Source organism: Impatiens glandulifera, chromosome 3 (assembly GCF_907164915.1).
Source record: "Impatiens glandulifera chromosome 3, dImpGla2.1, whole genome shotgun sequence".
Classification (NCBI taxonomy): domain Eukaryota; kingdom Viridiplantae; phylum Streptophyta; class Magnoliopsida; order Ericales; family Balsaminaceae; genus Impatiens; species Impatiens glandulifera.
In genome coordinates, this window is record NC_061864.1 from 7749188 (window position 1) to 7772979 (window position 23792).

General features: G+C 32.8%; 3 protein-coding genes across 4 annotated transcripts; 2 read left to right on the forward strand and 1 right to left on the reverse strand.

The window, feature by feature from the left end:
* Nucleotides 1-963: 963 nt before the first annotated feature.
* LOC124929053 (peroxisome biogenesis protein 5-like) lies at nt 964-12110 on the reverse strand. Its single transcript, XM_047469316.1, has 15 exons — nt 11854-12110; nt 11103-11225; nt 10870-11017; nt 10464-10657; nt 9431-9682; nt 8966-9088; nt 8319-8486; nt 6506-6696; nt 4949-5195; nt 3559-3643; nt 3084-3193; nt 2781-3005; nt 1936-2001; nt 1431-1525; nt 964-1312 (listed from the first exon to the last, which is right to left on the reverse strand). The coding sequence occupies exons 1-15, from the start codon at nt 11971-11973 to the stop codon at nt 1234-1236; spliced, it is 2226 nt and encodes a 741-aa protein (XP_047325272.1). The 5' UTR covers nt 11974-12110; the 3' UTR covers nt 964-1233.
* Nucleotides 10372-18889, forward strand: LOC124929055 (ras-related protein RABA2b-like). Of its 2 annotated transcripts, XM_047469319.1 has the most exons (2): nt 10372-10393; nt 18252-18889. In XM_047469319.1, exons 1-2 carry the CDS (start codon nt 10372-10374, stop codon nt 18887-18889), a joined length of 660 nt encoding a protein of 219 aa, XP_047325275.1. The 2 variants fall into 2 exon arrangements, with proteins under 2 accessions (XP_047325275.1, XP_047325274.1); XM_047469318.1 differs by lacking the exon at nt 10372-10393 and having other exon boundaries at nt 18233-18889.
* A 1758-nt stretch (nt 18890-20647) lies between these two features.
* On the forward strand, nt 20648-23757 carry LOC124929054 (serine/threonine-protein phosphatase PP1 isozyme 4-like). Its single transcript, XM_047469317.1, has 4 exons — nt 20648-21026; nt 22311-22870; nt 22948-23163; nt 23462-23757. Exons 1-3 carry the CDS (start codon nt 20849-20851, stop codon nt 23134-23136), a joined length of 927 nt encoding a protein of 308 aa, XP_047325273.1. The 5' UTR covers nt 20648-20848; the 3' UTR covers nt 23137-23163; nt 23462-23757.
* Nucleotides 23758-23792: the final 35 nt, after the last annotated feature.

Sequence of the window (23792 nt, forward strand, 5' to 3'; positions counted from 1 at the left end):
ATACCTTCTCAATTGCAATTGTTATGGATCGACATTGGTATGTGATTATGGTTTTTGAAACTCGACCAAACATACATGTCAACCAAGTTGTGAACAACAAAATAAAAGAATTTGAATCTTTATTTGACAATAAGGCATGTCTAAGTAAAATAAATTGACTACGATGATTGATCCCGACAAATAAAGCAGAAGAGATGTCATAACAATTAGTCAAATATGTTGTATCAAAAGTTATAAAATTAGAAAAATACTCGTCATGCACCTTCCATTTGCTCAAAATACGTTTCTAATTCGATAATCCTCGTGAAAATTAACTGAGTAGAAAAAGTTAGAGGTCCGCTCTGCAATTTTAAGAAATAATTATGAAGTGTTTTACCCTCTCCACTTCCCAACCTCAACTTTTGAGCTTATGTAATAACCCACTTTCATAATCATTCTCGAACTTGGAATTCTCTTAAGTATTTCTACAAACACCTTCTCGACAATCAATCGACATTAATGGCACTAATTCACAACAACCCAAGGAGCAACGTCGTCTTTTTTGGGGGTCCCCTAGACTGGAAGGAGACGCCGATATGTTTGGCCTCAAGGGTGCTTCAGATCAGTGGCAAATTCAGTTTGAAATTAATAAGGTGGAGTACAATTTTATTAAACTAAAAATCTGTTTGAAATTAATATTTTATTTATTATTATTTAATAACTAATAAAATTTTAATTAAAGTATATAAACTAATTTAATATAAAGTTTCAATAATACAAAGTAAATGTCCTATATAAAGTCAAATTCTGAACAGTACCCATATAATATTGCAATGATCCTTGTTCTTTAAATGTTTAAGATCTATAAACTCTTAATGATACAAGTTTTGAATGTCACATAAATGTTCTTTTAATAATTAATGTAATGAAAATTTTATTCTAACCAATATGCATATCATAATGTCACATCTAACTCAAAAGTCATAGAACATGCGACAATATTATAAAAAATTAAAATAAAATTATATGGTGCCTCTTATAATAATACAACTTACCCTGGCAAAATGACAGTAATTAACATCTTTATGGGAAAGACATGCAGTTATTTATTAAATTAAATTACAGCAATGAACAAAAATTCAATATGGTCATAGTTGCATGCTTTGTCTGATGTAACTCCCCTGTATTCTTCTTGCTGCCTTTCCTCCTTATTCTATTTTACCTTTAACAAAAGAATGGGTATATTTTAGGACATCAAAGAGGGAATTCTTTCTGAAGAGCGTCGACATTCCTAGAGTCGCAAGCTTCCAACATGTCATTCCGAGATGCACAACTGCAGTTTGAAAAATCACAAAAATACTACTAATTTAGCCACCACTTTTTTCTTACAAGGGGTTGTTGATGTTGTTTACATATACTAATCTTTGTGAGGGAAAAGTAAAAACAACCACCTTAAAGAAATTCTCAGATATTGCCATGCGTTGTCAGCCTTCGGATTCATTGCAAGTGCTCGGACGTAGTATCTTATAGACTCCTCGTACATGCCCTGAAATTCAGTACAAATACTTGAGCATTTACTATTAACCTAAGGGAACTAAAACTTAGGTGATGAATACTAAATTTTATTTATGTTCATTTCATAAAATGTGAAACTAATGTCGGGAAAGACTATTTTCCCCTTATAATAAGGTATGTTAGATTAGTTTACATGGTTAAAGTTGTCTTTTGTATGCTCTAGATTACCAAGTTAAATCATTTATAACTTACTGTTTAAGTCATATTTTATGGGGGGTTTAGATTAATTTAAGCTGAATCTAAATAAGTATTTTTTAGGTCAAGAAGTTAGATGTTTCCCAACCCAATGGAATATGTTTATATGCTTCCAGTCAAAAGAAGCTATTCACTGGTATTTGCATAACAAATAAGTACACATAATGTAACAAAAGGGAAACTTACCTGGTTGGCATAACTGATACCCATGTTAGCCCAAGCACGGACATAGTTAGGCTTCAAATCTAGTGCCTGAGAAACAAGTAAACAACACATGAGGAAACTAATGAGGAATAAATGGGAAGTATAACTGACAGGATAAATGGTTATTACAGAAATTGGTCATGGCTTGAAGAGACTACATAGCCTTAGAAGATACAAAATAAAAAAAAAAAGAATAATAATTGATGTATATAAAGACTTCCACGTAAAAGTGACTCCTAAACTAAGGAGTCGATGTAGAGATTTCCTTGTTTACATGTGAACAACTCTCAATTTCCTAAATGTATAATCCAATTTCTCCCACCCTTGAAATATTAGAAGCAGTAATAGTTGTATATCATATTTTATAAGCATGTATATCATATTCGTAATAATAATAAAAAATGTGGCCACAAGGAGATTAAGCTCATAGCCCGCAAACACACTTAACCAGGCGCAGAACTTGCCACCTGACGGGCTCGAACCCAGAACCTCTCAAGAAGGCTGGGGATATACACATCTTATTGTCGCTAGGCTAGAAGAGATGATAAAAAATGTGGCCGTCAGTATTCCTAATAGTATCAAGCCCAAAAAGGTTTTTCCAACTGCTCACTCATTGTTATGAATTATCCTCAAAAGAATATATGCTTTGAGTACATAGGGAAGTGAATTCTATCATTTTCACCAAAAGTACAAAAAAACTGAAGTAGGAAGTCTTCAAGCTTCCAATTGGATGTAAAATGGGCATATCCAATGTCAAACATCTAATAGCCAGCTAAATTAATATTTAAAAGTGAAAGTATCTTTATAGTAATTGCTAATTTAGGTACCTGCTGATAAGCCAATATAGCATCACCACTTTGAATGCTATTGGCTTGTGTTGCACCCAGCTTGTTCCAAAGAGAGTAATCTTGTGGTTTGAGTTTTAATGCAGTCTGAAATGAGTCAATGGCTTTGTCAAACTCCCTAGATAGGTTATACAATACACCAAGCACTACGTGCACATCAGCATCTTCAGGAGAAACTTGAGCAGCATCATTAAATAATCTTGTGACCTGTGCCATAAAATGAGAAGCCTAAGTTAACCGACCAAGAGTCCCCTTATATAAATTCTCTGGAAGAAGCATACTAACATCAGTGTGGAAAAGGGAATCAGACATCTCTGCAGGGGCAAGCGATCTGTATTTTGGGTGATGGCGTAACCAACCATACAGGTGCTTTAAAGCTGCTGGTTGTTCCAACTCTACAAATTAACAAACAAGAACATGGTAATACTTTAAGCATTCTCCCTATGTAGGTGGCACAATAGACGCGTTATCCTTTTATTTTTTTAATTTAGGAAGCTAGCACAACTCCCACAGTCATGACCTCCCCTTCAACTTAAGGGGTTCTAAGTGAGAATCGAACCCATGACCTTAAGTCTCTTAGGCACCGACTCTTGCCACTTGGGCTACCTTAGTGGGTTAGATGTTATCCTCCCCAGATTATTAAATTTCTATAATTCTCAATAATGCATTAACAGAAAAACAGGATACAGATATTTAAGTGCATCAAGCAACGCATCTCAAGTTCAACAAAAATTAGCCAACAATTGATGTGATTACTGACCATTAGTATGACTGACGCCAAGAGCAAGGAGTATTTCAAGATTTGTTGGATCAACCTCCTGTGCACGCATTGTGGCTGCGATAGCCTGCAGTAAAAAGCCTATTATAACACATCCAGGAATTTACAGCAGTTGTAGTCTTTCCTCGTCCATCAATCAAAATAATGATTGTAGTCTAAGACAAATTCAATACAATATACAGGTAACGTATATCATGATTCATTTGCTACATTTTCTACCCTCCCTCCCCTCATCATGCAACATAAATATCTTGTATATTAAGGTGTTCCCATCGTATTAAATATTAGGTGAAAACGAGAAACTCGTAAACAATTTCAAATTGGAAAAAACATTACAATCCTCATACAAAGGCGATCAGATGTTGCCAGGTTATATTGACTAACATATCTATGTGACAAGTGAAACACACGGAATCAACCAAATAATGTGATTCTCCTTAGTAATGCCTAACTATGACTCTCAAGGTAGCTCCGCTTTCAACATAATCTGAAGGACAGAAAATCAAATAGCCACCTACCGTGTAGCCTAAGATCAAATAGGCCTCTGAAGTTTCAAAAGGATCATCTAAGCCCTTAATTTGTACATCATATTAGATCAAATAAGCCTTGCATCATCTTGCCATTATATACCCCATTATAAGTTATTGAGTATAACACACATGTTGCATACTAGGGTTACAGGTGAGAAGCTTTTAAAAGATTGCATAATAGCTCAATAATGAAGACCTTAAATGATCCAATATATACAACTTTATGGACTAGGTGCTCACTTTGAAAATTTAGGGACTTGATCTTCACCTATAAGTTGAAGGGTCTATTTGATCTTCTTCCTTAAATTTAAATAAGATATATAACTGCAGCTAAAAAGCAATATTTTGCATATTTTTTTTATCTATTGAACTCAAATTAGCACAGAATAGCACCCTTCTTACTTGGAAATTTAGTAGTAAGTAGAGGATAAATATCATTACTGATACTCCCGAAAAAATCCATCCTTTTTATCAAACGTATACACATGGAGACAATAGAGTTTAGAAATGGTCAAACTAAATTACATACTTATTCTAAATTACCACATTAGCAGGGAAATCTCCATCTCTGAAAATCTCATGTTATCACCTGACAACTGAGTGTATTCACGCAAAGATTTTTTAGAAAAAGGTCAGTTTTTATAATTGTGAAAAAGAAAGGTCAATTGATTATATTCAAGCATAGTAGAACCTAGCAGAATTTGATATATGACAATTCAAAGAAGGGTCTAAATGACCACCTTTGCTTGAAGGTCTTTCTTATTGATGGATTTGAAAATAGTATGCTACATAAAAAGATCCAAATCAAAGGAATTCAGAAATTGCAAGAATAAACCACATACCTGTTGATCATCGTCGTTCTCAGCATGGGCTATTCCAAGCAACCTCCAACCTTCCGAACTGTCAGGGTTTTTCAATACTTCAGCCTCTAAGGCAAGCACAGCTTCACTAAGAAGACCTTTTCGGAAAAGATCTTGACCTTCTTTCAAAGGATTGGGGTGACCAACATAAGGATTCATGTCAGAGAATACATAAACCCCCCTGGAAGTGTCTGAATGCTGCTTGGAAATTATTTGTTCATTAAGAAACCTAAAAGGGAATATCATAAGTTTCATGAGTATCATGAGTATCATTATCTCTTAAGCAATATATTGCAGTATCATGGGGAAAATATAGAACATAAGAGAAACAATTGGAAGAGACAAAAAACAGAAAATGTGATGGAACTGGAGATCTTCTAAAACTACATGAACAACCCCAAAAAGCTGGGTAGACCTAGACAGTCCTCTGGTGGACAAGGAAAGATATTCAAGACTGATAGCTCAACTGATTTATTTTTTATTTTTTTGGAATAAAGGAGAGCTAGCATGACACCCCACAGTCATGACCCCCGCTTAAACTCAAAGCGCTTCCAGATGGATAGCTCAACTGATTTATCTCACATACAAGTCCAGATATTTGTTTTTCAGTAAGTTGAGTAAGTCAATTCATGAATAGCCTCCAGCAAAAGCCAAATATCATGAATAATCCTTCTAAGGAACACAGGGAGGCAGTACACAGAATATTAAGATATCTAAATCTACCCCTGGGAAGGGCCGATTATTCAGAAAGAATGAAGCAAAGGGAACAAACATTCTGGCTATTGTTCATATGATGGGAAACTTAGTTACATGGATAATTAAGAAACAACATAATGTTTCACAGGTAAAGTTGAATCAGAAGTAAGATTTTTGACACTTCGCATATGTGAAGGTCTTTGGCTTCAGTGATTTAGAACTACTCAATGAGCTACCAATCACATTGTTTTGTGACAATCAGTGTACAATAAGCATGCTGAAAAAATCCATCTGCCACTACAGAACAACAGGAAGAGATCGACCAACACATTATTTTGGAAATGATTGAAAATTGAAAGATTAAGTCTCCTACAAATCAACTAATGGACAAATATGCATATCCTTACAAAAGCATTGTCAAGGTCCAATTTTGAAGAACCAAGGTGCAAGTTGGGTGTGTACAATATGTACAAGCCAACTTGAGGGGAGTGAAGACTAAGTTAATGATATTTATCTGATTAAATTGATCATAAATGTAATGTATATATTGCTCATAGAGAATAAGAAAGTTCCTAATTTATAGGAGCTTGACTTTATCATCCTTAACTAGAACCATCGGAGGTAATAATCAGTTATCTAATTTAGAAATAAGAGCATTCTCTTATTCTTTGAATTTCTGCATAACTACAAAATGCAAAATGTTTCACTTGAAAGCCAATATAAAAAGTGAGGTTGGCACAATTTTGGTGAATAAAAAAGCGCTGATCTTGCAGCATCATACACAAGGGACACAATAAAAATGAGTATTTAAAAAATAAATACTTCACACCCAGAAGGACTTACTCATCATATGCGTTGGCCCAGCTATCAGCAGAATCATCCCTCAATGCTCCATCCCCAACTTGATTGCCAAATTCTTCCACCCAATCATTGACATGCAGTTTTGAAAATTCATCGACCCACTGATCATCAGCTTTTCCAAGTCCACGTTCAGAAGCAAACTCATTTGCCCAACCGTCAGGTCCACGAGAAACCTAAAAAGGGTAGAAACATTGGGATTTGACATCAAAATCTGTGCAATGCGGAGAATAAAAAATTAAATTACGTATCATGGGGACATTTTTGTGTGCCCAAAGTGTGCAATTACAAATTAAAAAATGCTCCAGGAAAGAAAGATCAAATAACCCATTAAACGTTATCTAAAAAAAGATAAATAAGGCCCATGAACTTTCTAAGGTATAAAATAAACCCAAAAAGTATAGAATTCGGATCAAATTGAGAAGCAATCAAACGACGGTAGTCTAAACCTCAAATTATAAATTATCCATTAGTCGCATATCAGTTTTTTGCTAAAATAGTTGATGAAAAAATTAAGTCAACCATCACTCAACTAAACCAAAACCCCAACCTCCCCTCATCTGCCCCCCTTACAATAAACACTTTTCAACAAAGTTCCCTTAACTTTGCAATCATTGAACCATTAGTCCCCCAGCCCCTTTCCATCCTCTAACCCCTAAAAAACATTATACTAGCCATTAGCCCCCATTCTTTTCCTCTTCTACTCCCCTTCCCTCATTTTCTTATCTCTATCTTCTAGATTCCCCTAACTCACAGGCCCATTACAAAAGTATTTACCCAAATCCGTTCATCCTATCTTTTCTTTTTCTTTTTCTCTAACAAATACTTTTTGCACCTAATTAGACACACTTATGTATACAAAAGAATAATAGAAAGAAACCCCTAAACCTGAAAATGATGTACAACACCCAATTAATTTTCCATCAGCTGCAAATCTAGGAGTGTGAAATTTATCCACTAATTAAGCTCAACTAATGATATCTTTGGATGAAGAGGAATATCATTCAAGTCCAATCACTTTGTTCTTCAAGAAGTCTTATCTGCAAGACCTCACATGGACAACCAATAATAGCTACCAAGTAAACAAATGAGCGTTCAACGCCAATTGTATGCTTTGATTACAAAGAAGGAATGAGAAAAGATAATGAAGTTGTGATCTACTCTCCCTAAGTTCAACTCCAATTTTATGCAAATCTTGTTAGCTAATAATCGGGATTGTTTTATGCTTGTTCTCATTGGACTTGGTCTCCTCCTAAGACTGGGATTAGACATCTGTAATGTTTTTTATTGGCAATAGTGAAGAATGTAAGATCACCAATAGTACAGATGGACAAGAGGTTGAAGATTAGGATGATAACTTGGGCCTCCTAAGATTAGGATTAGAAATTTGCAATGTTTTTTTATTGGCAACAGTGAGGAATATAAGGTCACTGTTGCCAATAAATAAGAAAGGCAATAAATAGTAAAAGGATGGACAAGACGTTGAAGATTTGGATGATAGATAAGAAAGGCAAGAGAGGGGGGGGGGGGAGGATAACGATGTCTGGGATTAAGAATGATGGTGATTGTTAATTTTTTTACTTAATCCAAAGCTCATAAATAAAAAGACTCTGAAAGCTTCTGTAAACAGTTAACGTGTTATTTTAGAAGATATCATAAAAATTGATCCAATTTTGACACGTTTAAGGTACATTTGATACTCTAGAAAGTTCATGGGACTATCTGAAATTTTGATATAAAGTTGGAGGGTTTATTGATATTTATTCCAAGTACTTATCCACCAATTACTTATACTTGCCTGTCCATTTACGAACTGATCAGCCCATGTATTTCCACCATCATATTGTTGATGAAATTCTGTTGCCCAATCCCCGCCTGAAGATGTTGCAGCTGGCTTGACTTGATTGTCCTCAATAACAAGATCACCGCGACTCATCTTTGAAACAAATTGAAGGAATTTGGAATTCTGCTTGTCCCCGGAAAATGAGAATAAATAATTAAAGCAGGTCACAGATAGAAAGGAAATAATGCACCTTTAAGAAACACAAAGGGTATGATTTCCAAAAGTCTACACTCATCTCCGTGTACATCACCCTCAAGGCCTCAATCAAATCAGGCTTCCTTTAATTTGAAAAGGGAAGACATAATTAAGACATGCTCTAATCAAAGTTCTCACAGATGTCTGACATCACTATCACAACCCTTGAAGCATTTCCATGGTTCTAGATTCATAGTACATCATAGTACAGTACCTAACATTAATTCCACTTCAAACATGGTTCCACTTCAAAATTATAGTTCATCACTATAATTTTCAAAACATTAATTCCACTTCAAACATGGTTCTAGATTCATAGTACAGTACCTAACCTACGGACAAATGTGTTATAGAATATGCATTCTATCTTTACATTTAGAGAGAAAATGAAATGCATATAAAGAAACCTGGAATTTTGGGTCATTATTTTTAGCTAATGTATGGGCCAACAAGCGGCTCTGCTCCATGGCAGCAATATCCGGCATATTTACGCCTCTCATTTGATTCACCGTCATGATCTGAGATTGATCCTGTTTAACATACAATACATAAAAGTGTCAATAATTGTATATTCAGAAAAAAAAGTGAGCAAAATCAATCATAGAAAGAAAAGGAACTAAACAAATACATCAAGTTACAATCATTCAATAGAGTTGTGAGAAGAAAAAAATCATCTCAATGCAATAACAGAGAGATCATTTTAGTTCATTCCACCAGATGTTTTTCCAAGCTTTCCGCATTTAGATTTTCTCGTGCTTTTGGGGCGGGTTCCAAAAGGATGATAAAATGAAAATCATTAGAACCTTGTAAATATGTGGAGAGCAGCACAGAACCAAGTTAAGATTACATGCAATTTCAGTAAAATGCTTTACCCGCTCAAATTCAGAAGCCCAGCCATTAGCCCCATGTTGCCTCTCAAAAGACAAAGCCCAAGAATTTGGATCACCATGATCGATTCTGTGCTGAACAAATTCGTCAGCCCAACCATCAGCTGCCTGAGGGCCAGCTGACTGCATAATTTGAGACTCATTCCAATATCCCTCCAATTCACGGAATCTCCCAGGGAGAGGGCCTCTAGCTCTGACATCTCCATCAATATCCAAGGATGATAACAATGCATTTACCTGACAAGTAGCATAAAACATATGAACTTTCTAATAATGAAAAGGCATAGAAATTGTAAAACAACTAATATAAATGCAGGAACCTAGACAGAACTATACTTTGGAAGGACCATGACACCTATGTAACTATAATGAAACATGGAACTCATAAGTTTCAACACAAAGAACTTTGACATAAAAACGCAATCACTCATTCCGATTTTTAGTGTAATAAGTTTATAAATATTAAATAAAAAGGAAATTTAAAATTTGTAAATAATATGGAGCTTAAAACCGTATATTTTATAATAAAGCAAAACATAATATTATAAAAGGGGTGGACTTAATCCCAAACCCTATCTTCCCAAACAAGGCCTTAATCACAACTGAGGGAACATTCATCATCAAGAACTGTATGTAAAGATTCTTCACATGCACACTTTCAACCATTGTATATATACGCCTTAATTTTCTTTGGTCGCGCAGTCGTGCTAGCTTCCTAAATAAATAAAAAATAATATATGTATTGTATATATATATATACCCCTTTATATCAAAAAAGACTCATCGTGATGGTAATAAATCAAACATGATATAAACAATAAAATTTGAGCTCTAATCAATGATATTGCTTGTTAGTTAGACAAATATGACATGTGAGGAAGATAATTGGCAGTTATGCCACATAACCTATATAACCTCTCTAATTTATGACTCATATCTACTCCTTATGTTCAAGAATTTAAAGGAAATGTATCAATAGTTTCAAAATATGGGTTTCAGAGAGAATAAGGAGCGCAACCTGTGCATTAATGAATTCTTCACTTTTATCGGCAAAGAAGTGTCTAGCCATGATGCTACTACGATCACGTATGCATTGTTTGTCACCTTGTGACAAGCCCATAACTGGAAGAGGCACGGGATGAAAAGGAACACCAGCTTGACTGCTATTAACAAATTGATGCAGAAAGCTTCCTAAAACTCTTTGAGGCGGTCCTGAAACACAATGAGAAACAAACAACTCACTTTTTTCATCACGCTAACATCCATAAGTGTGAAACAATGTCGAGAGAAATGTATCAATATAATTTATCAAATTCCAACGAAATCAGAAACTTGAAAACACATTTCAAATTATAATTAGGTCTATTTTTACCAAATAGAAAATAACTTGAACGAATGCAGAAGCCTTGATATGGAGAGTTTACCATCCAATTGTGGTTGCAAAGGTCCATTAACATTCGATATATGGCCAATAACTGGAATGTTTGGTACTGGAGATGTGTGTATCTCATCCCAAGCATCAGCCAGTCTATTCTGATCAGCAGAGCGAAAACCCCGAAGGAATTCTGATCCCTGATAATCAAAAGCATAGATGTCAATAAATAACTTCCGGAAAGTTTATTGACAAAAGACCATACACAGAAAGATGAGACGAGACCTGGCTAGTAGGTAGATGATGATGACCAAGCTCCGGTCCAGATAAGGCATTCAGAGGATCATTTGTGGCTGTGTAGAAGTTACCATCAGAAGTTGATAATGTAGGAATCTCTCTCAGCCTTTCCTGCTTAGACAAATTGTCCAGTGAGAAAATCAACCATATAAACTAAAAGTTCTATAGGAACTGAACACACTGGACAATTTAAAATAGCAACATATGCCTCTCTAGGTGTATATGTTCCTGCCCCACAACATAAGGAACTAATGTATTAGATGTTCTAAAAAGGAATGGTCAGTGTTGATGGGTTTAATCATTTCAGTCATGCTTTGAAAGACAGTGGCCATGCTTCAAGATACTAATTGTTTCTCAAAATTGTAAATATTAAGAACAGTGTAAAGATATACGAATTTTAACATTGAAAGAATTTCATAACGAAAATTATGACCAAACAACATTTGGGTAGGTATAATACTATAGCACACCAAGCAAATTAAAATATTGAATGGATACAGCAGGAAGTATATTGAAGTAATTCTCTAAAAACAACCACTTTTTATCTAATGAATTTCAACAACCTAGAACGCATTTTAAAAAGTGAAAGAGGATCGGCGGCTGTGAAGGATGTGTAAGTAGCTAAAGTGGCAGCGAAATGTTGAATATAAATTGGAAGAATAAATGGAACGCTTTTGATATGAATTGTGCAGGTATAGTATAGTATAATAGGGCATGTGGGGGGTTCAATAGAAAAAACCTGGGTTTTGGAAGAAGAACCAAAGAGGTTGTTGGCAAGAGCACCGAGAGGGTTTGAAGATGAAGAAGAACCAGGAACAGCGCAGGCAGCCCCGCCAGTTACAAGATCACGCATCGCCATCGCTTCTTTCCCGCTGCTTTGCTCTAGCTTTTGCTAAATTCCGTGTGTATGTATCAAAGCAGTTCCCAACCAACCTCAACCTCAACCTCTAGTCGTAGCTCTAGAATTGCAGTCTTCTCTGGTGATAGAGCGCCTAGTCTCGGGATGGGAAATTTGATGGAATAACCCTCATAAGAGGGTTATTACCACTTTTAGCATGTCATTTATAATTTTATCATTTTTGACCTTTTGTCGAGGCAAAAGGTCAGTTTTACCCTTTATTTAAATAAATAAATAAATAAAATAAAATAAAATCAGTAGTGCGCCTTTCAGTTACTGAAATGTCACTTTCTTCTCCCCTTTCCCTCCTCTCCACCAACCGTCCTTTCCCCGTCCTTCCTTCATCATCATCAAGGTTCTTCATCATCAAGCTTCCTTCATCATCAAGCTTCCTTCATCATCAACAAAACTGGAACGTCTTCAACATTCAGGTTAGACCTTCGTCGTTTTAGGGTTTTGTCGTTTAGAGTCTAGGATGTAGGTTAGGTCATGGAATAATGGTTTTAGAGCTTGGCTGATTTGTTTTACAGTGAAATATACATCCGACGAAGGTGACGAAGGCGACAGTGCATCTGTTGCAGGCGACAGTGCATCTCTCGCAGACGATAGTGCATCTGTCGCAGACGACAGTGCATCTGTCGCAGGCGGGAAATGCATATGTCGCAGGCGACAGTGTATCTGTCGCATACGACATATGCATTTCCCGCCTGCGACAGATGCACTGTCGTCTGCGACAGATGCACTGTCGCCTGCGACAGATGCATTTTCCTCCTTGCAATTAACACTGACTGGTCACTGTCACTGACTTCTTTGAATTTTTTTCAATTGCAGATCACATGAATGTTGGTGTTTTTCTACTCTTTGATGGAGACTGGAAAACTGATGATTGTGGGGTTAGTTCTTTTGTCTCAAGTTCGTGTCGTGGTGTGAATGTACCCCGAAATGCTACATATGAAGAGTTAGCTTCAATTGTCTATAATTCTATTGGTGTGGACAAACTAAGATATGACTTAGTGTTCAAGGTAAAGTATAATATGCTAATGATCAATTCTCCTCCTGCAACAATCATTGGAGATAGCGATGTGGCGTTCTATTTACAAGAACTCTCGTCTTCACTGCCCAATCATCGCGCCCCGCTATGTGTCTCCTTAGTAGAGAAGTCAATACCTTCAACTGAACAAAGTGAAAGATATCTTACCAAGGCATCGAGATGTGTTTGAGCAGCAAGATGTATTCCCAAGTCAACAAGATGTATTCTCAAGGCAACAAGATGTATTTAAGCAGCAGGATGTGTTTGAGCAGCAAGATGTATTCCCAGGATTATTATATATTAAATATATATATAACAACATGTTAAAAAAATTTTATAATATATTTAAATAAATTTGTAAAACAAAATATTTTTAAATTTATTTGTAAGATATTTTAAAAAAATTATTTAAATTATTTTATATTTTCTATAATTATATATTAAATATATATAAATGTTCATGTAAAATCATTAACACATTTATGTAAAAACATTTATATGTTAATGTAAGAGCATTTATACCTTAATGTAAGTCAGCAAAAAAAAAAAACAAGCACTACCAGGTGAAGCAAGCTTCACCTGAGGATTTACAGCACTCAAATGAGTGAAACAAGCACTACCAGGTGAAGATTGCTTCGCTCAATATTTACAGCGCTGATAGAAGTGAAGCAAACTTCACTTAATATTTACATTTGTAAGATATTTAAATTAATTTATTTTAATTATTTTATATTATTATATATTAAATATATATATATAACAACCTGTTAAAAAAATTTTGTAATATATTTAAATAAATTTGTAAAACAAAATATTTTTAAATTTATTTGTAAGATATTTTAAAAAAATTATTTAAATTATTTTATATTTTCTATAATTATATATTAAATATATATAAATGTTCATGTAAAATCATTAACACATTTATGTAAAAACATTTATATGTTAATGTAAGAGCATTTATACCTTCATGTAAGTCAGCAAAAAAAAAAAACAAGCACTACCAGGTGAAGCAAGCTTCACCTGAGGATTTACAGCACTCAAATGAGTGAAACAAGCACTACCAGGTGAAGATTGCTTCGCTCAATATTTACAGCGCTGATAGAAGTGAAGCAAACTTCACTTAATATTTACATTTGTAAGATATTTAAATTAATTTATTTTAATTATTTTATATTATTATATATTAAATATATATATAACAACATGTTAAAAAATTTTTGTAATATATTTAAATAAATTTGTAAAACAAAATATTTTTAAATTTATTTGTAAGATATTTTAAAAAAATTATTTAAATTATTTTATATTTTCTATAATTATATATTAAATATATATAAATGTTCATGTAAAATCATTAACACATTTATGTAAAAACATTTATATGTTAATGTAAGAGCATTTATACCTTCATGTAAGTCAGTAAAAAAAAAAAAACAAGCACTACCAGGTGAAGCAAGCTTCACATGAGGATTTACAGCACTCAAATGAGTGAAACAAACACTACCAGGTGAAGATTGCTTCGCTCAATATTTACAGCGCTGATAGAAGTGAAACAAACTTCACTTAATATTTACATTTGTAAGATATTTAAATTAATTTATTTTAATTATTTTATATTATTATATATTAAATATATATATATAACAACATGTTAAAAAATTTTGTAATATATTTAAATAAATTTGTAAAACAAAATATTTTTAAATTTATTTGTAAGATATTTTAAAAAAATTATTTAAATTATTTTATATTTTCTATAATTATATATTAAATATATATAAATGTTCATGTAAAATCATTAACACATTTATGTAAAAACATTTATATGTTAATGTAAGAGCATTTATACCTTCATGTAAGTCAGCAAAAAAAAAAAAACAAGCACTACTAAGTGAAGCAAGCTTCACCTGAGGATTTACAGCACTCAAATGAGTGAAACAAACACTACCAGGTGAAGATTGCTTCGCTCAATATTTACAGCGCTGATAGAAGTGAAACAAACTTCACTTAATATTTACATTTGTAAGATATTTAAATTAATTTATTTTAATTATTTTATATTATTATATATTAAATATATATATAACAACATGTTAAAAAAAATTTGTAATATATTTAAATAAATTTGTAAAACAAAATATTTTTAAATTTATTTGTAAGATATTTTAAAAAAATTATTTAAATTATTTTATATTTTCTATAATTATATATTAAATATATATAAATGTTCATGTAAAATCATTAACACATTTATGTAAAAACATTTATATGTTAATGTAAGAGCATTTATACCTTCATGTAAGTCAGCAAAAAAAAAAAAAAAAACAAGCACTACCAGGTGAAGCAAGCTTCACCTGAGGATTTACAGCACTCAAATGAGTGAAACAAGCACTACCAGGTGAAGATTGCTTCGCTTAATATTTACAGCGCTGATAGAAGTGAAACAAACTTCACTTAATATTTACATTTGTAAGATATTTAAATTAATTTATTTTAATTATTTTATATTATTATATATTAAATATATATATAACAACATGTTAAAAAAATTTTGTAATATATTTAAATAAATTTGTAAAACAAAATATTTTTAAATTTATTTATAAGATATTTTAAAAAAATTATTTAAATTATTTTATATTTTCTATAATTATATATTAAATATATATAAATGTTCATGTAAAATCATTAACACATTTATGTAAAAATATTTATATGTTAATGTAAGAGCATTTATACCTTCATGTACCTGAGGATTTACAGCACTCAAATGAGTGAAACAAGCACTACCAGGTGAAGATTGCTTCGCTCAATATTTACAGCGCTGATAGAAGTGAAGCAAACTTCACTTAATATTTACATTTGTAAGATATTTAAATTAATTTATTTTAATTATTTTATATTATTATCTTGTCTTCATCCTCCAGCTTCAGCCATTGTTTCAAATCATCAAACAGTTCACTATCATAATCTAAAAGAGGATTTACAGTTACTGGATCAATGAGTTTAAAGGATTTTCCATTAGGATCTGTATAGTTCCCCAATTGTGTGGACCTCTTCTTTCTCCGAAAACTCTGTCCCTGAAATCTTGTTGGAGTCAATACCTATACATCATCATTCATCTTTCCCAACTCAGCCTCTTCATCATTCTTCTTTCCAAAGTCAGTCTCTTCATCATTCTTCTTTCCCATGTCAGCCTCTTCATCATTCATCTTTCCCATGTCAGCCTCTTCATTCATCTTCCTTTTCTTGCCCAACTGCTGCAACCTATTTTTGGCCAAAACCACCTTCCTCTTCTTCTTCGTGGCCAATTCTTTCTTTCCCAACTCAGCATTCTTATCAACAACTGCTGCAGCCTCTTCATCTTTGTTTTCATTCTGCTCGGCTTCTTTGTTGATCTCCAAACCATCAACAGCCTCTTCATCAACAATAAACCCAAAACCCTACAACAGATATTCTGCAATAGTATATTCTGCCTGCGACAGATGCATCGTCGTCTGCGACAGATGCACCGTCGTCTGCGACAGATGCACCGTCGTCTGCGACAGATGCTCCGTCGTCTGCGACAGATGCACCGTCGTCTGCGACAGATGCACCGTCGTCTGCGACAGATGCACTGTCACCTGCGAAAATGCATCGTCGCCATCGACAATAAACCCAAAACCCTGCAACAGCCTTCGACAGAAGCATTTTAAACCCAAAAATAAACCTAAACAATAAACCTAAACAATAAACACTACCTAAACCTAAACACATACCTAAACCTAAACAATACCCTAAACCATTCCTCCATTATAGCATGCATGGATATAAAACGGAGAACTAGGATAGAAACAGATAGAAACGGATAGAAACGGGGAAGATAAACTCACCTTCGACGTTCTGGAGTTGAGATTCTCGTCGGGGGCTCTTGTTTGTCGTCGGAGCTCGTCGGGGTTCGAGGGAGAGGACGTCGTCGATGTTTCGGGGGATTTTCGTCGTCGTCGTCGTCTTCGGGGTTGATCAGTCGTCTTCGGGAAGTTGGAAATGAGAGAGAGGGAGTGAAAGGAGAACTGGGGAAAGGGAAACGACGGGGGAGAATGAAAATCAAATTTTTTTTTTTTTTAATAAAGGGTAAAACTGACCTTTTGCCTTGGCAAAAGGTCAAAAATGATAAAATTATAAATGACATGTTAAAAGTGGTAATAACCCTCTTATGAGGGTTATTCCATCAAATTTCCCCTCGGGATGATAACTTTTATTAGAGTTGGATTATTTAATTAATTCAAATATATATTATCGCAAAATGGTAATATATAAAATAATAATAATAAAAAAAAAAAAAAAAAGTAGTGTATGGTACCTATACCTAAGTTAGGCAAAAAGCTATTTGAGATTTTTAAAATTTGAATATATATTTATATATATATAATATTTACAAGAAAATAAATAATGAAATTAAATAAAGTAGTTTAAAGATAGGGAATAATTTATAAAGACCAAATATTACAAGTTATTCACACTTAAAATAAGTTAAAATCATTTCAAGTTAAAGTCACGTTCTTGTTATATTAAATTAAATAAAATAAATAATGACTAATGAAATATCTAAAATTTTCAATAAGATCAAATTTAAAATAATAAAGATTTAAATAATATATAAAAATATTTATTTAATTTAAATAATTATTAAAATTATATATTAATAAAAACTTATAAAAAGTAGCATATTTATATAATTGATTTTAAAATAAAAACTATTTTTTAATTTAAATAATTGATTGATATTTAAAATGAAATAAATAAATATATATATAATATTCATTATTAAATATTATTAATAATATAAAAATATATAATAAATAAACTAAATCCTATTAAATAAGAATAAATTGTAAGTAAAAAGTTATACAGATAAAAATATTATTTATAACTAAAAAATATTTAATCACATTTATATAAGAATGAATAAAAGATTAATTAAAAATTTAAAAGTTGAATAAAACAGAATCATCGGTATATATAATTGAATAAAATTCCTGTATTACCGCAAATTCTGTTTTGTCTGATTGGTTGTGAGATCTCTCTTTCTTACCTTTTTACCTTGCTCTGAAATTCCTTTGATGATGATTGAACTTGAAGCGTTTGACCACCGGCGATTATTAATTACAATCTTCCGGCGGCGGCGGCGGCATGCATAGATGATAGATGGCGTATAATAAGGTAGACCACCACGAATACGATTACCTGTTCAAGATCGTGGTGATTGGAGATTCCGGCGTCGGAAAATCAAATATACTTTCCAGATTCACTCGAAATGAATTCTTCTTGGAATCTAAATCCACAATCGGCGTTGAATTCGCGACGAGAACTCTAGAGGTTGAAGGAAAGACAGTAAAGGCCCAAATATGGGACACGGCCGGTCAAGAAAGGTACAGGGCAATCACGAGTGCATATTATAGAGGTGCGGTTGGGGCGTTGTTGGTGTACGACATAACGAAGAGACAAACGTTCGAGAATGTTGAGAGATGGTTGAGGGAGTTAAGGGATCATTCGGATTCCAACATTGTGATAATGATGGTCGGAAACAAAGCAGATTTAAATCATCTTAGGTCAGTTTCAGATCAAGAAGGACAGTCGTTGGCCGAGAAACAAGAGTTGTCGTTTATGGAGACATCGGCTTTGGAAGGTATTAATGTCGACAAGGCATTTCAGACAATCATGCTTCATATTTATCAGATTATAACCAAAAAAGCATTGGCTGCTCAGGAAGCAATTCATGGTCTTCCTGGTCAAGGTACTTCCATTAATGTTGGTGATTATTCTACTACCAATGTAAAGAAGACAACTTGTTGTTCCAACTGATCCAATCCAACAACACAATCTCTATAAAACATGTATATAGATATATTTTGTTTTTTTATTGATCTAGATGGTTTTTTAGGATAATTTTAAATTAATTAATCAAATAAAATTAATCCATGTTAAAAAATTATTGATATATGTCTCAATTATTGTAAGCAATTGATTATTTTTTAAGTGTGGATTGAAAACTATTTTTTAATTTTCATTTCACTCACATTGTACCCTATCAATCATTATTTATACAAATTTTTCATAGGAATAATTAATTAAAGTAATGATAGAAATAAAATATATGCATACTTAGTTACAGTAACGATATACGTAGAATTATGGTGTAATTTTGGACTCGACACGAAAACACGACTTGAACCAAACACAAAAAAATTAGGTTAGGGTCATGTATTTTTTTGTTCGGGTTAAAATTAGATCGATTTGTTTAACCCGATTAATAAAAATGTCAAAATTGGGTCGACCTAAAATGACCCAAAATAGACTTGATAACTTGTTTACAAGTTTCATTTATTGAGTTTTGTGTTTTTATTTCATAGTCACTGACTTATTTTCTTTTGTAAAAATAAAATTATAAATGGATTTGTGATTTAGCTTCATTTTTTTTTTTTGCATTTATGTCATTTTAATTTGAAACAAAGAGATACAGATTAATTATATCGGTTTGTGTTCGAGTTAAGTTAGGTAAATTGGGATTGAGTTGGGTTCGAATTGAGTTAGATAAATTGAGATCGGGTTCGGATCAATCACAAATAAACAGATCAACTTCAGGTTAAAAATTTTGACACGAATTACTAAACTGTTAGGTTTAGGTTAGATTTTTTTGACACAAATTACTAATATGTTAGGTTTAGGTTAGATATTTTGACACGAATTACTAAACTATTAAGTTTATGTTATATATTTTGACACAAATTAATAAACAGATAGATTAAATTAATATTGTTCAACTCTAACTTGTAAACCCAAATTTGACCTAAATTAACACCCGTGTATATAGAAAGAAATAATTTTTTTTATTGAACAAATATATAAATAAAAATAATTATTTGAAAAAAATAGTTAATAAATAAGTGAGACAATGTATAAATAAGAACTTAAAAGGTTTTTTTAACTAAATTGCTTACAAATATAATTATGAATAACAATTAAAAAAACAATAAATATATTTTATTTTATTTATATCTTAATATTTAAAACAAAACAAAAAATATAATAATAAATTAATATTTAACCACAATATATAAATTTATTATATCAAAACCTTATATTCAATTAATCATAAAATATTATTTACAAAAAAAAAAACATAATAAATTTAATTTTATTATATCAAAATTTTATATTTAAAAAGTCAAAATATTTTTTCTCGGATGTTATATTAATTATTAAAATTATAAATAAACATAATAATGATTTGAAATAAGTAATATTAATTTTAAATAAATTTAAAGTGTTTTATATTTAAATGATTTTTATTATTCAATTGAACTTATTATAATCTTTTTTCAATTGTCATTTTCCCAAATGATTTTATAAGTAAAAAAAAAAAGTACTTAGATTCATAATAATAACAATAATAATAATATGATTGAGCAAAAGAAAAAAAGATTCATAATAATATATAAATAAATAAAGTAGATTTTATTTTTTATATAAGGAATTAAAATTAATAATATGAAACCTAATATATGTTTATATATATATATGAGGTTTGAATAAGCTAAGAGCAGTTTTATAAGGGGATAAGTCAAAACGTTTTTGACGCAGCCCATCTACTTCTCTTTGAATCTCTTTTTCTGAAGAACATACGAGATTCTCCTCCTCTCCAATCGGATCGGATCACATCAGATCAGAGAGAAACAGTAAATCCTCCCGTAGATAGGTAGGGTTTAGGGTTCCACTTCTGCAGGCGCCGGCCATTGCATTTTGCGCAGGCAGTGGACTGATATGGACCTTGCTGTTATTGACAAGATCATCGAGCGCCTTATAGAGGTCCGATCAGCCAAGCCAGGAAAGCTTGTGCAGGTTACGGAATCGGAGATCAAGCAACTTTGCCTTGCTTCCAAAGAAATCTTCACCTCGCAGCCTAATCTCCTTGAGCTTGAAGCACCAATCAAAATATGTGGTATGGAATTAATTAAACCTTCTTCTAACTTTCAAGTCGTTGACTATTTTTTTTGGGCTGATTTTGGATCTTACATGAATTGTTTCATTCAATCATAGCAGCTGAGAATGCGATTACATGAATTTGAAATTGAATTCTTGAGAGAACTTTTGATGTAATTGGTTGGGTTAAAAGTTACGTGAAAAAATTAGACGCTTGGATGTTAATTGTAGCTTAAGACATTGTTTAATTGCGGCTTAATCACTCACTCCATCTTATATCTTATAGATAATATCTTATCTCCATGACTTTTTGACACAAATCGCTATAGATACTGTGTTGCACTATAGAGTTTAATCGGTCCAGTTTGTTATGATATAAACTCCCCACTTCCAGAGGGCCTTTGATTGCTGCTAAAATTCTTAGGCTGCTGTATTTTCCCAACCAAACAAGCCCTAAATCCATCCAGTTTTAAGGCTTTCTTAGTATTTAAAAGGTTGACTTTGCCATTATCCCAATGATTATTTTAGTAAGCAGTAGTTTTTTATATTCAATGCTCTCAATTTTCTATATAGGTCATAGGGTCATCATTGATTTTTTCACTTAGTTATTGTTTTTGAGAGTTTGATGGAATCACTGTTAAAATAGTTTCATTAACTATAACTATGCTACAGCCTTTTGGCTTGTGTAGTTGGACTTTAAGTTTCCAAATTTCTATTCCAACAGGTTTGCTACTATTATCTGGGTGTTTCTTTGTTTAACTTTTAACAGGATGACCTTTTTTCTAAAGTGAGAATTAGAAATCCACTAGGGTAGCTTAAGTGGAAAGAATCTTGTCTAGAGATCAAAATCTCAGGTTCGATCCCATAAAGAACACCTTAAGTTGAAGCAGGGGCCGTGCTAACTTTCTAAAATTCAGAAACTAAAAAAATACTTATCTCTTTTAGCTGAATAAAAGAAGTGGGAAAAGAACTCCATAGCAATTTACGATGGATTGAATTCCACCAGTTGTAAAGCTTCTGATGTTATTACATAATGAACAAATTTACTTAACTTATAGCCATGGTTTGATATTGGTTTATTTGAATAACCTTGTTTCCAAAGAAAAAGACATTAAGGGGGTATAAACATATAATAATAATTATTTTTTTTGAAAATAGATTGTATTTTGGTTGATGATTTGAATGGTGTGATTGGTGAGTAAATGGCTGATTGGATAGTAATTCTCAAATAATCCACATCAAACAAGGGCATAATGTATGTATGATTTCCTGATCTTCTGGATTCACTTGTATGGATTGTTAGGTGACATTCATGGACAGTACAGTGATTTATTGAGGCTGTTTGAGTATGGTGGGTTTCCTCCACAAGCCAATTATCTATTTCTCGGTGACTATGTTGATCGTGGAAAGCAGAGTCTGGAAACTATATGCCTCTTGCTTGCCTTCAAAATCAAATACCCTGAGAACTTTTTCCTCCTTAGGGGCAACCATGAATGTGCTTCTATTAATCGTATCTATGGTTTTTTTGACGAGTGCAAGCGCCGGTTTAATGTGAAGATATGGAAATCCTTTACTGAGTGTTTCAATTATCTTCCTGTGGCTGCTCTTATTGATGACCGGATATTGTGCATGCATGGTGGGCTTTCTCCTGATCTCACTAACCTGGATCAGATTCGAAACTTACCTCGCCCAACTGTTATTCCAGATACTGGTTTACTATGTGATTTACTTTGGTCTGATCCCAGTAGAGAAGTCAAGGGATGGGGAATGAACGATAGAGGTGTTTCATTCACGTTTGGCCCCGATAAAGTGTCTGAATTCTTGGCAAAGCATGATTTAGACCTTGTTTGTCGTGCTCATCAGGTCTCACTCGTGTGGTCATTTTTCGTCTTCTTTTCTTTTATGTTTGCTCATATGGTTTTAATTTTCTTCTAAATTAGGTGGTTGAGGATGGCTATGAATTTTTTGCGGATAGGCAGCTTGTAACGATATTTTCAGCTCCCAATTATTGTGGTGAATTTGACAATGCTGGCGCTTTGATGAGTGTAGATGAAAACTTGATGTGTTCATTCCAAATCCTTAAACCGGCTGAGAGAAAAGCTAAATTCATCATGCCCACCAAAATATGATTGAAGTAACTTTAACTTCCTATCCAGGTTAGTTCAATTCCTTTATCGCTGAGTTATGAGCTCAGGTCCTTGTTTATATCATAAAAATTATGGTAAAACTTGGACAATATGAAGTTATATAATACAAATGAGAAATGCTGATTGGGTTCTGAGGAGGATTTGATATCCAAAGATTCCTGGATTCTGAGGCCTTGTTTGATTGATCTGGGGTTATTTTCAAATAACACCATTTGATGCAAGTTTTATAATCCCAAATAATCCACATCAAACAAGCTCTAATACATAAACTCCTAATTTTCTGTTATTTGTTTTGTTCGCACTGCAGGAGGACAGGCAGATAACCATGAATGGAATTTGCTGTTCTAACAGTTATACTCGCAAGAGACGAGTATATTGCTGGAAAAGGAGTATAACTATATTTTAGGCATCTCTTCCATTATTCTACACCCTAGTTTCCTTGTTTAGTTCCCTTCTTTTTTTTTCTTTCCTTTTTTTGTTTCCTTCGGTTTGTTTGGTGTCAAAATCAGACATTTGTATATATATGGTTAGTAAGAAAATGTGTCCTGAATTCTGAATAATTGGATCATTCTTACTTATTTTTACCTTCCTAGTTTTTGTTTCCATGGGTTGGTCATGCTTTGACTACTAAACTTACT

Bases quoted from the DNA above. Each gene is read 5' to 3' on its own strand.
- LOC124929053 (XM_047469316.1), bottom strand. From the start codon at position 11,973: ATGGCGATGCGTGATCTTGTAACTGGCGGGGCTGCCTGCGCTGTTCCT. The intron at 10,658-10,869 runs GTAAACTCTCCA...ATTGTGTTTCAG, and splicing joins TTTGCAACCACAATTGGATG to GACCGCCTCAAAGAGTTTTA. The intron at 9,089-9,430 runs GTAAAGCATTTT...TATGTTAAACAG, and splicing joins GGGCTTCTGAATTTGAGCGG to GATCAATCTCAGATCATGAC.
- LOC124929054 (XM_047469317.1), top strand. From the start codon at position 20,849: ATGGACCTTGCTGTTATTGACAAGATCATCGAGCGCCTTATAGAGGTC. The intron at 21,027-22,310 runs GTATGGAATTAA...ATGGATTGTTAG, and splicing joins AGCACCAATCAAAATATGTG to GTGACATTCATGGACAGTAC. The intron at 22,871-22,947 runs GTCTCACTCGTG...CTTCTAAATTAG, and splicing joins TTGTTTGTCGTGCTCATCAG to GTGGTTGAGGATGGCTATGA.
- LOC124929055 (XM_047469319.1), top strand. From the start codon at position 10,372: ATGACTCATATCTACTCCTTAT. The intron at 10,394-18,251 runs GTTCAAGAATTT...ATAATAAGGTAG, and splicing joins GACTCATATCTACTCCTTAT to ACCACCACGAATACGATTAC.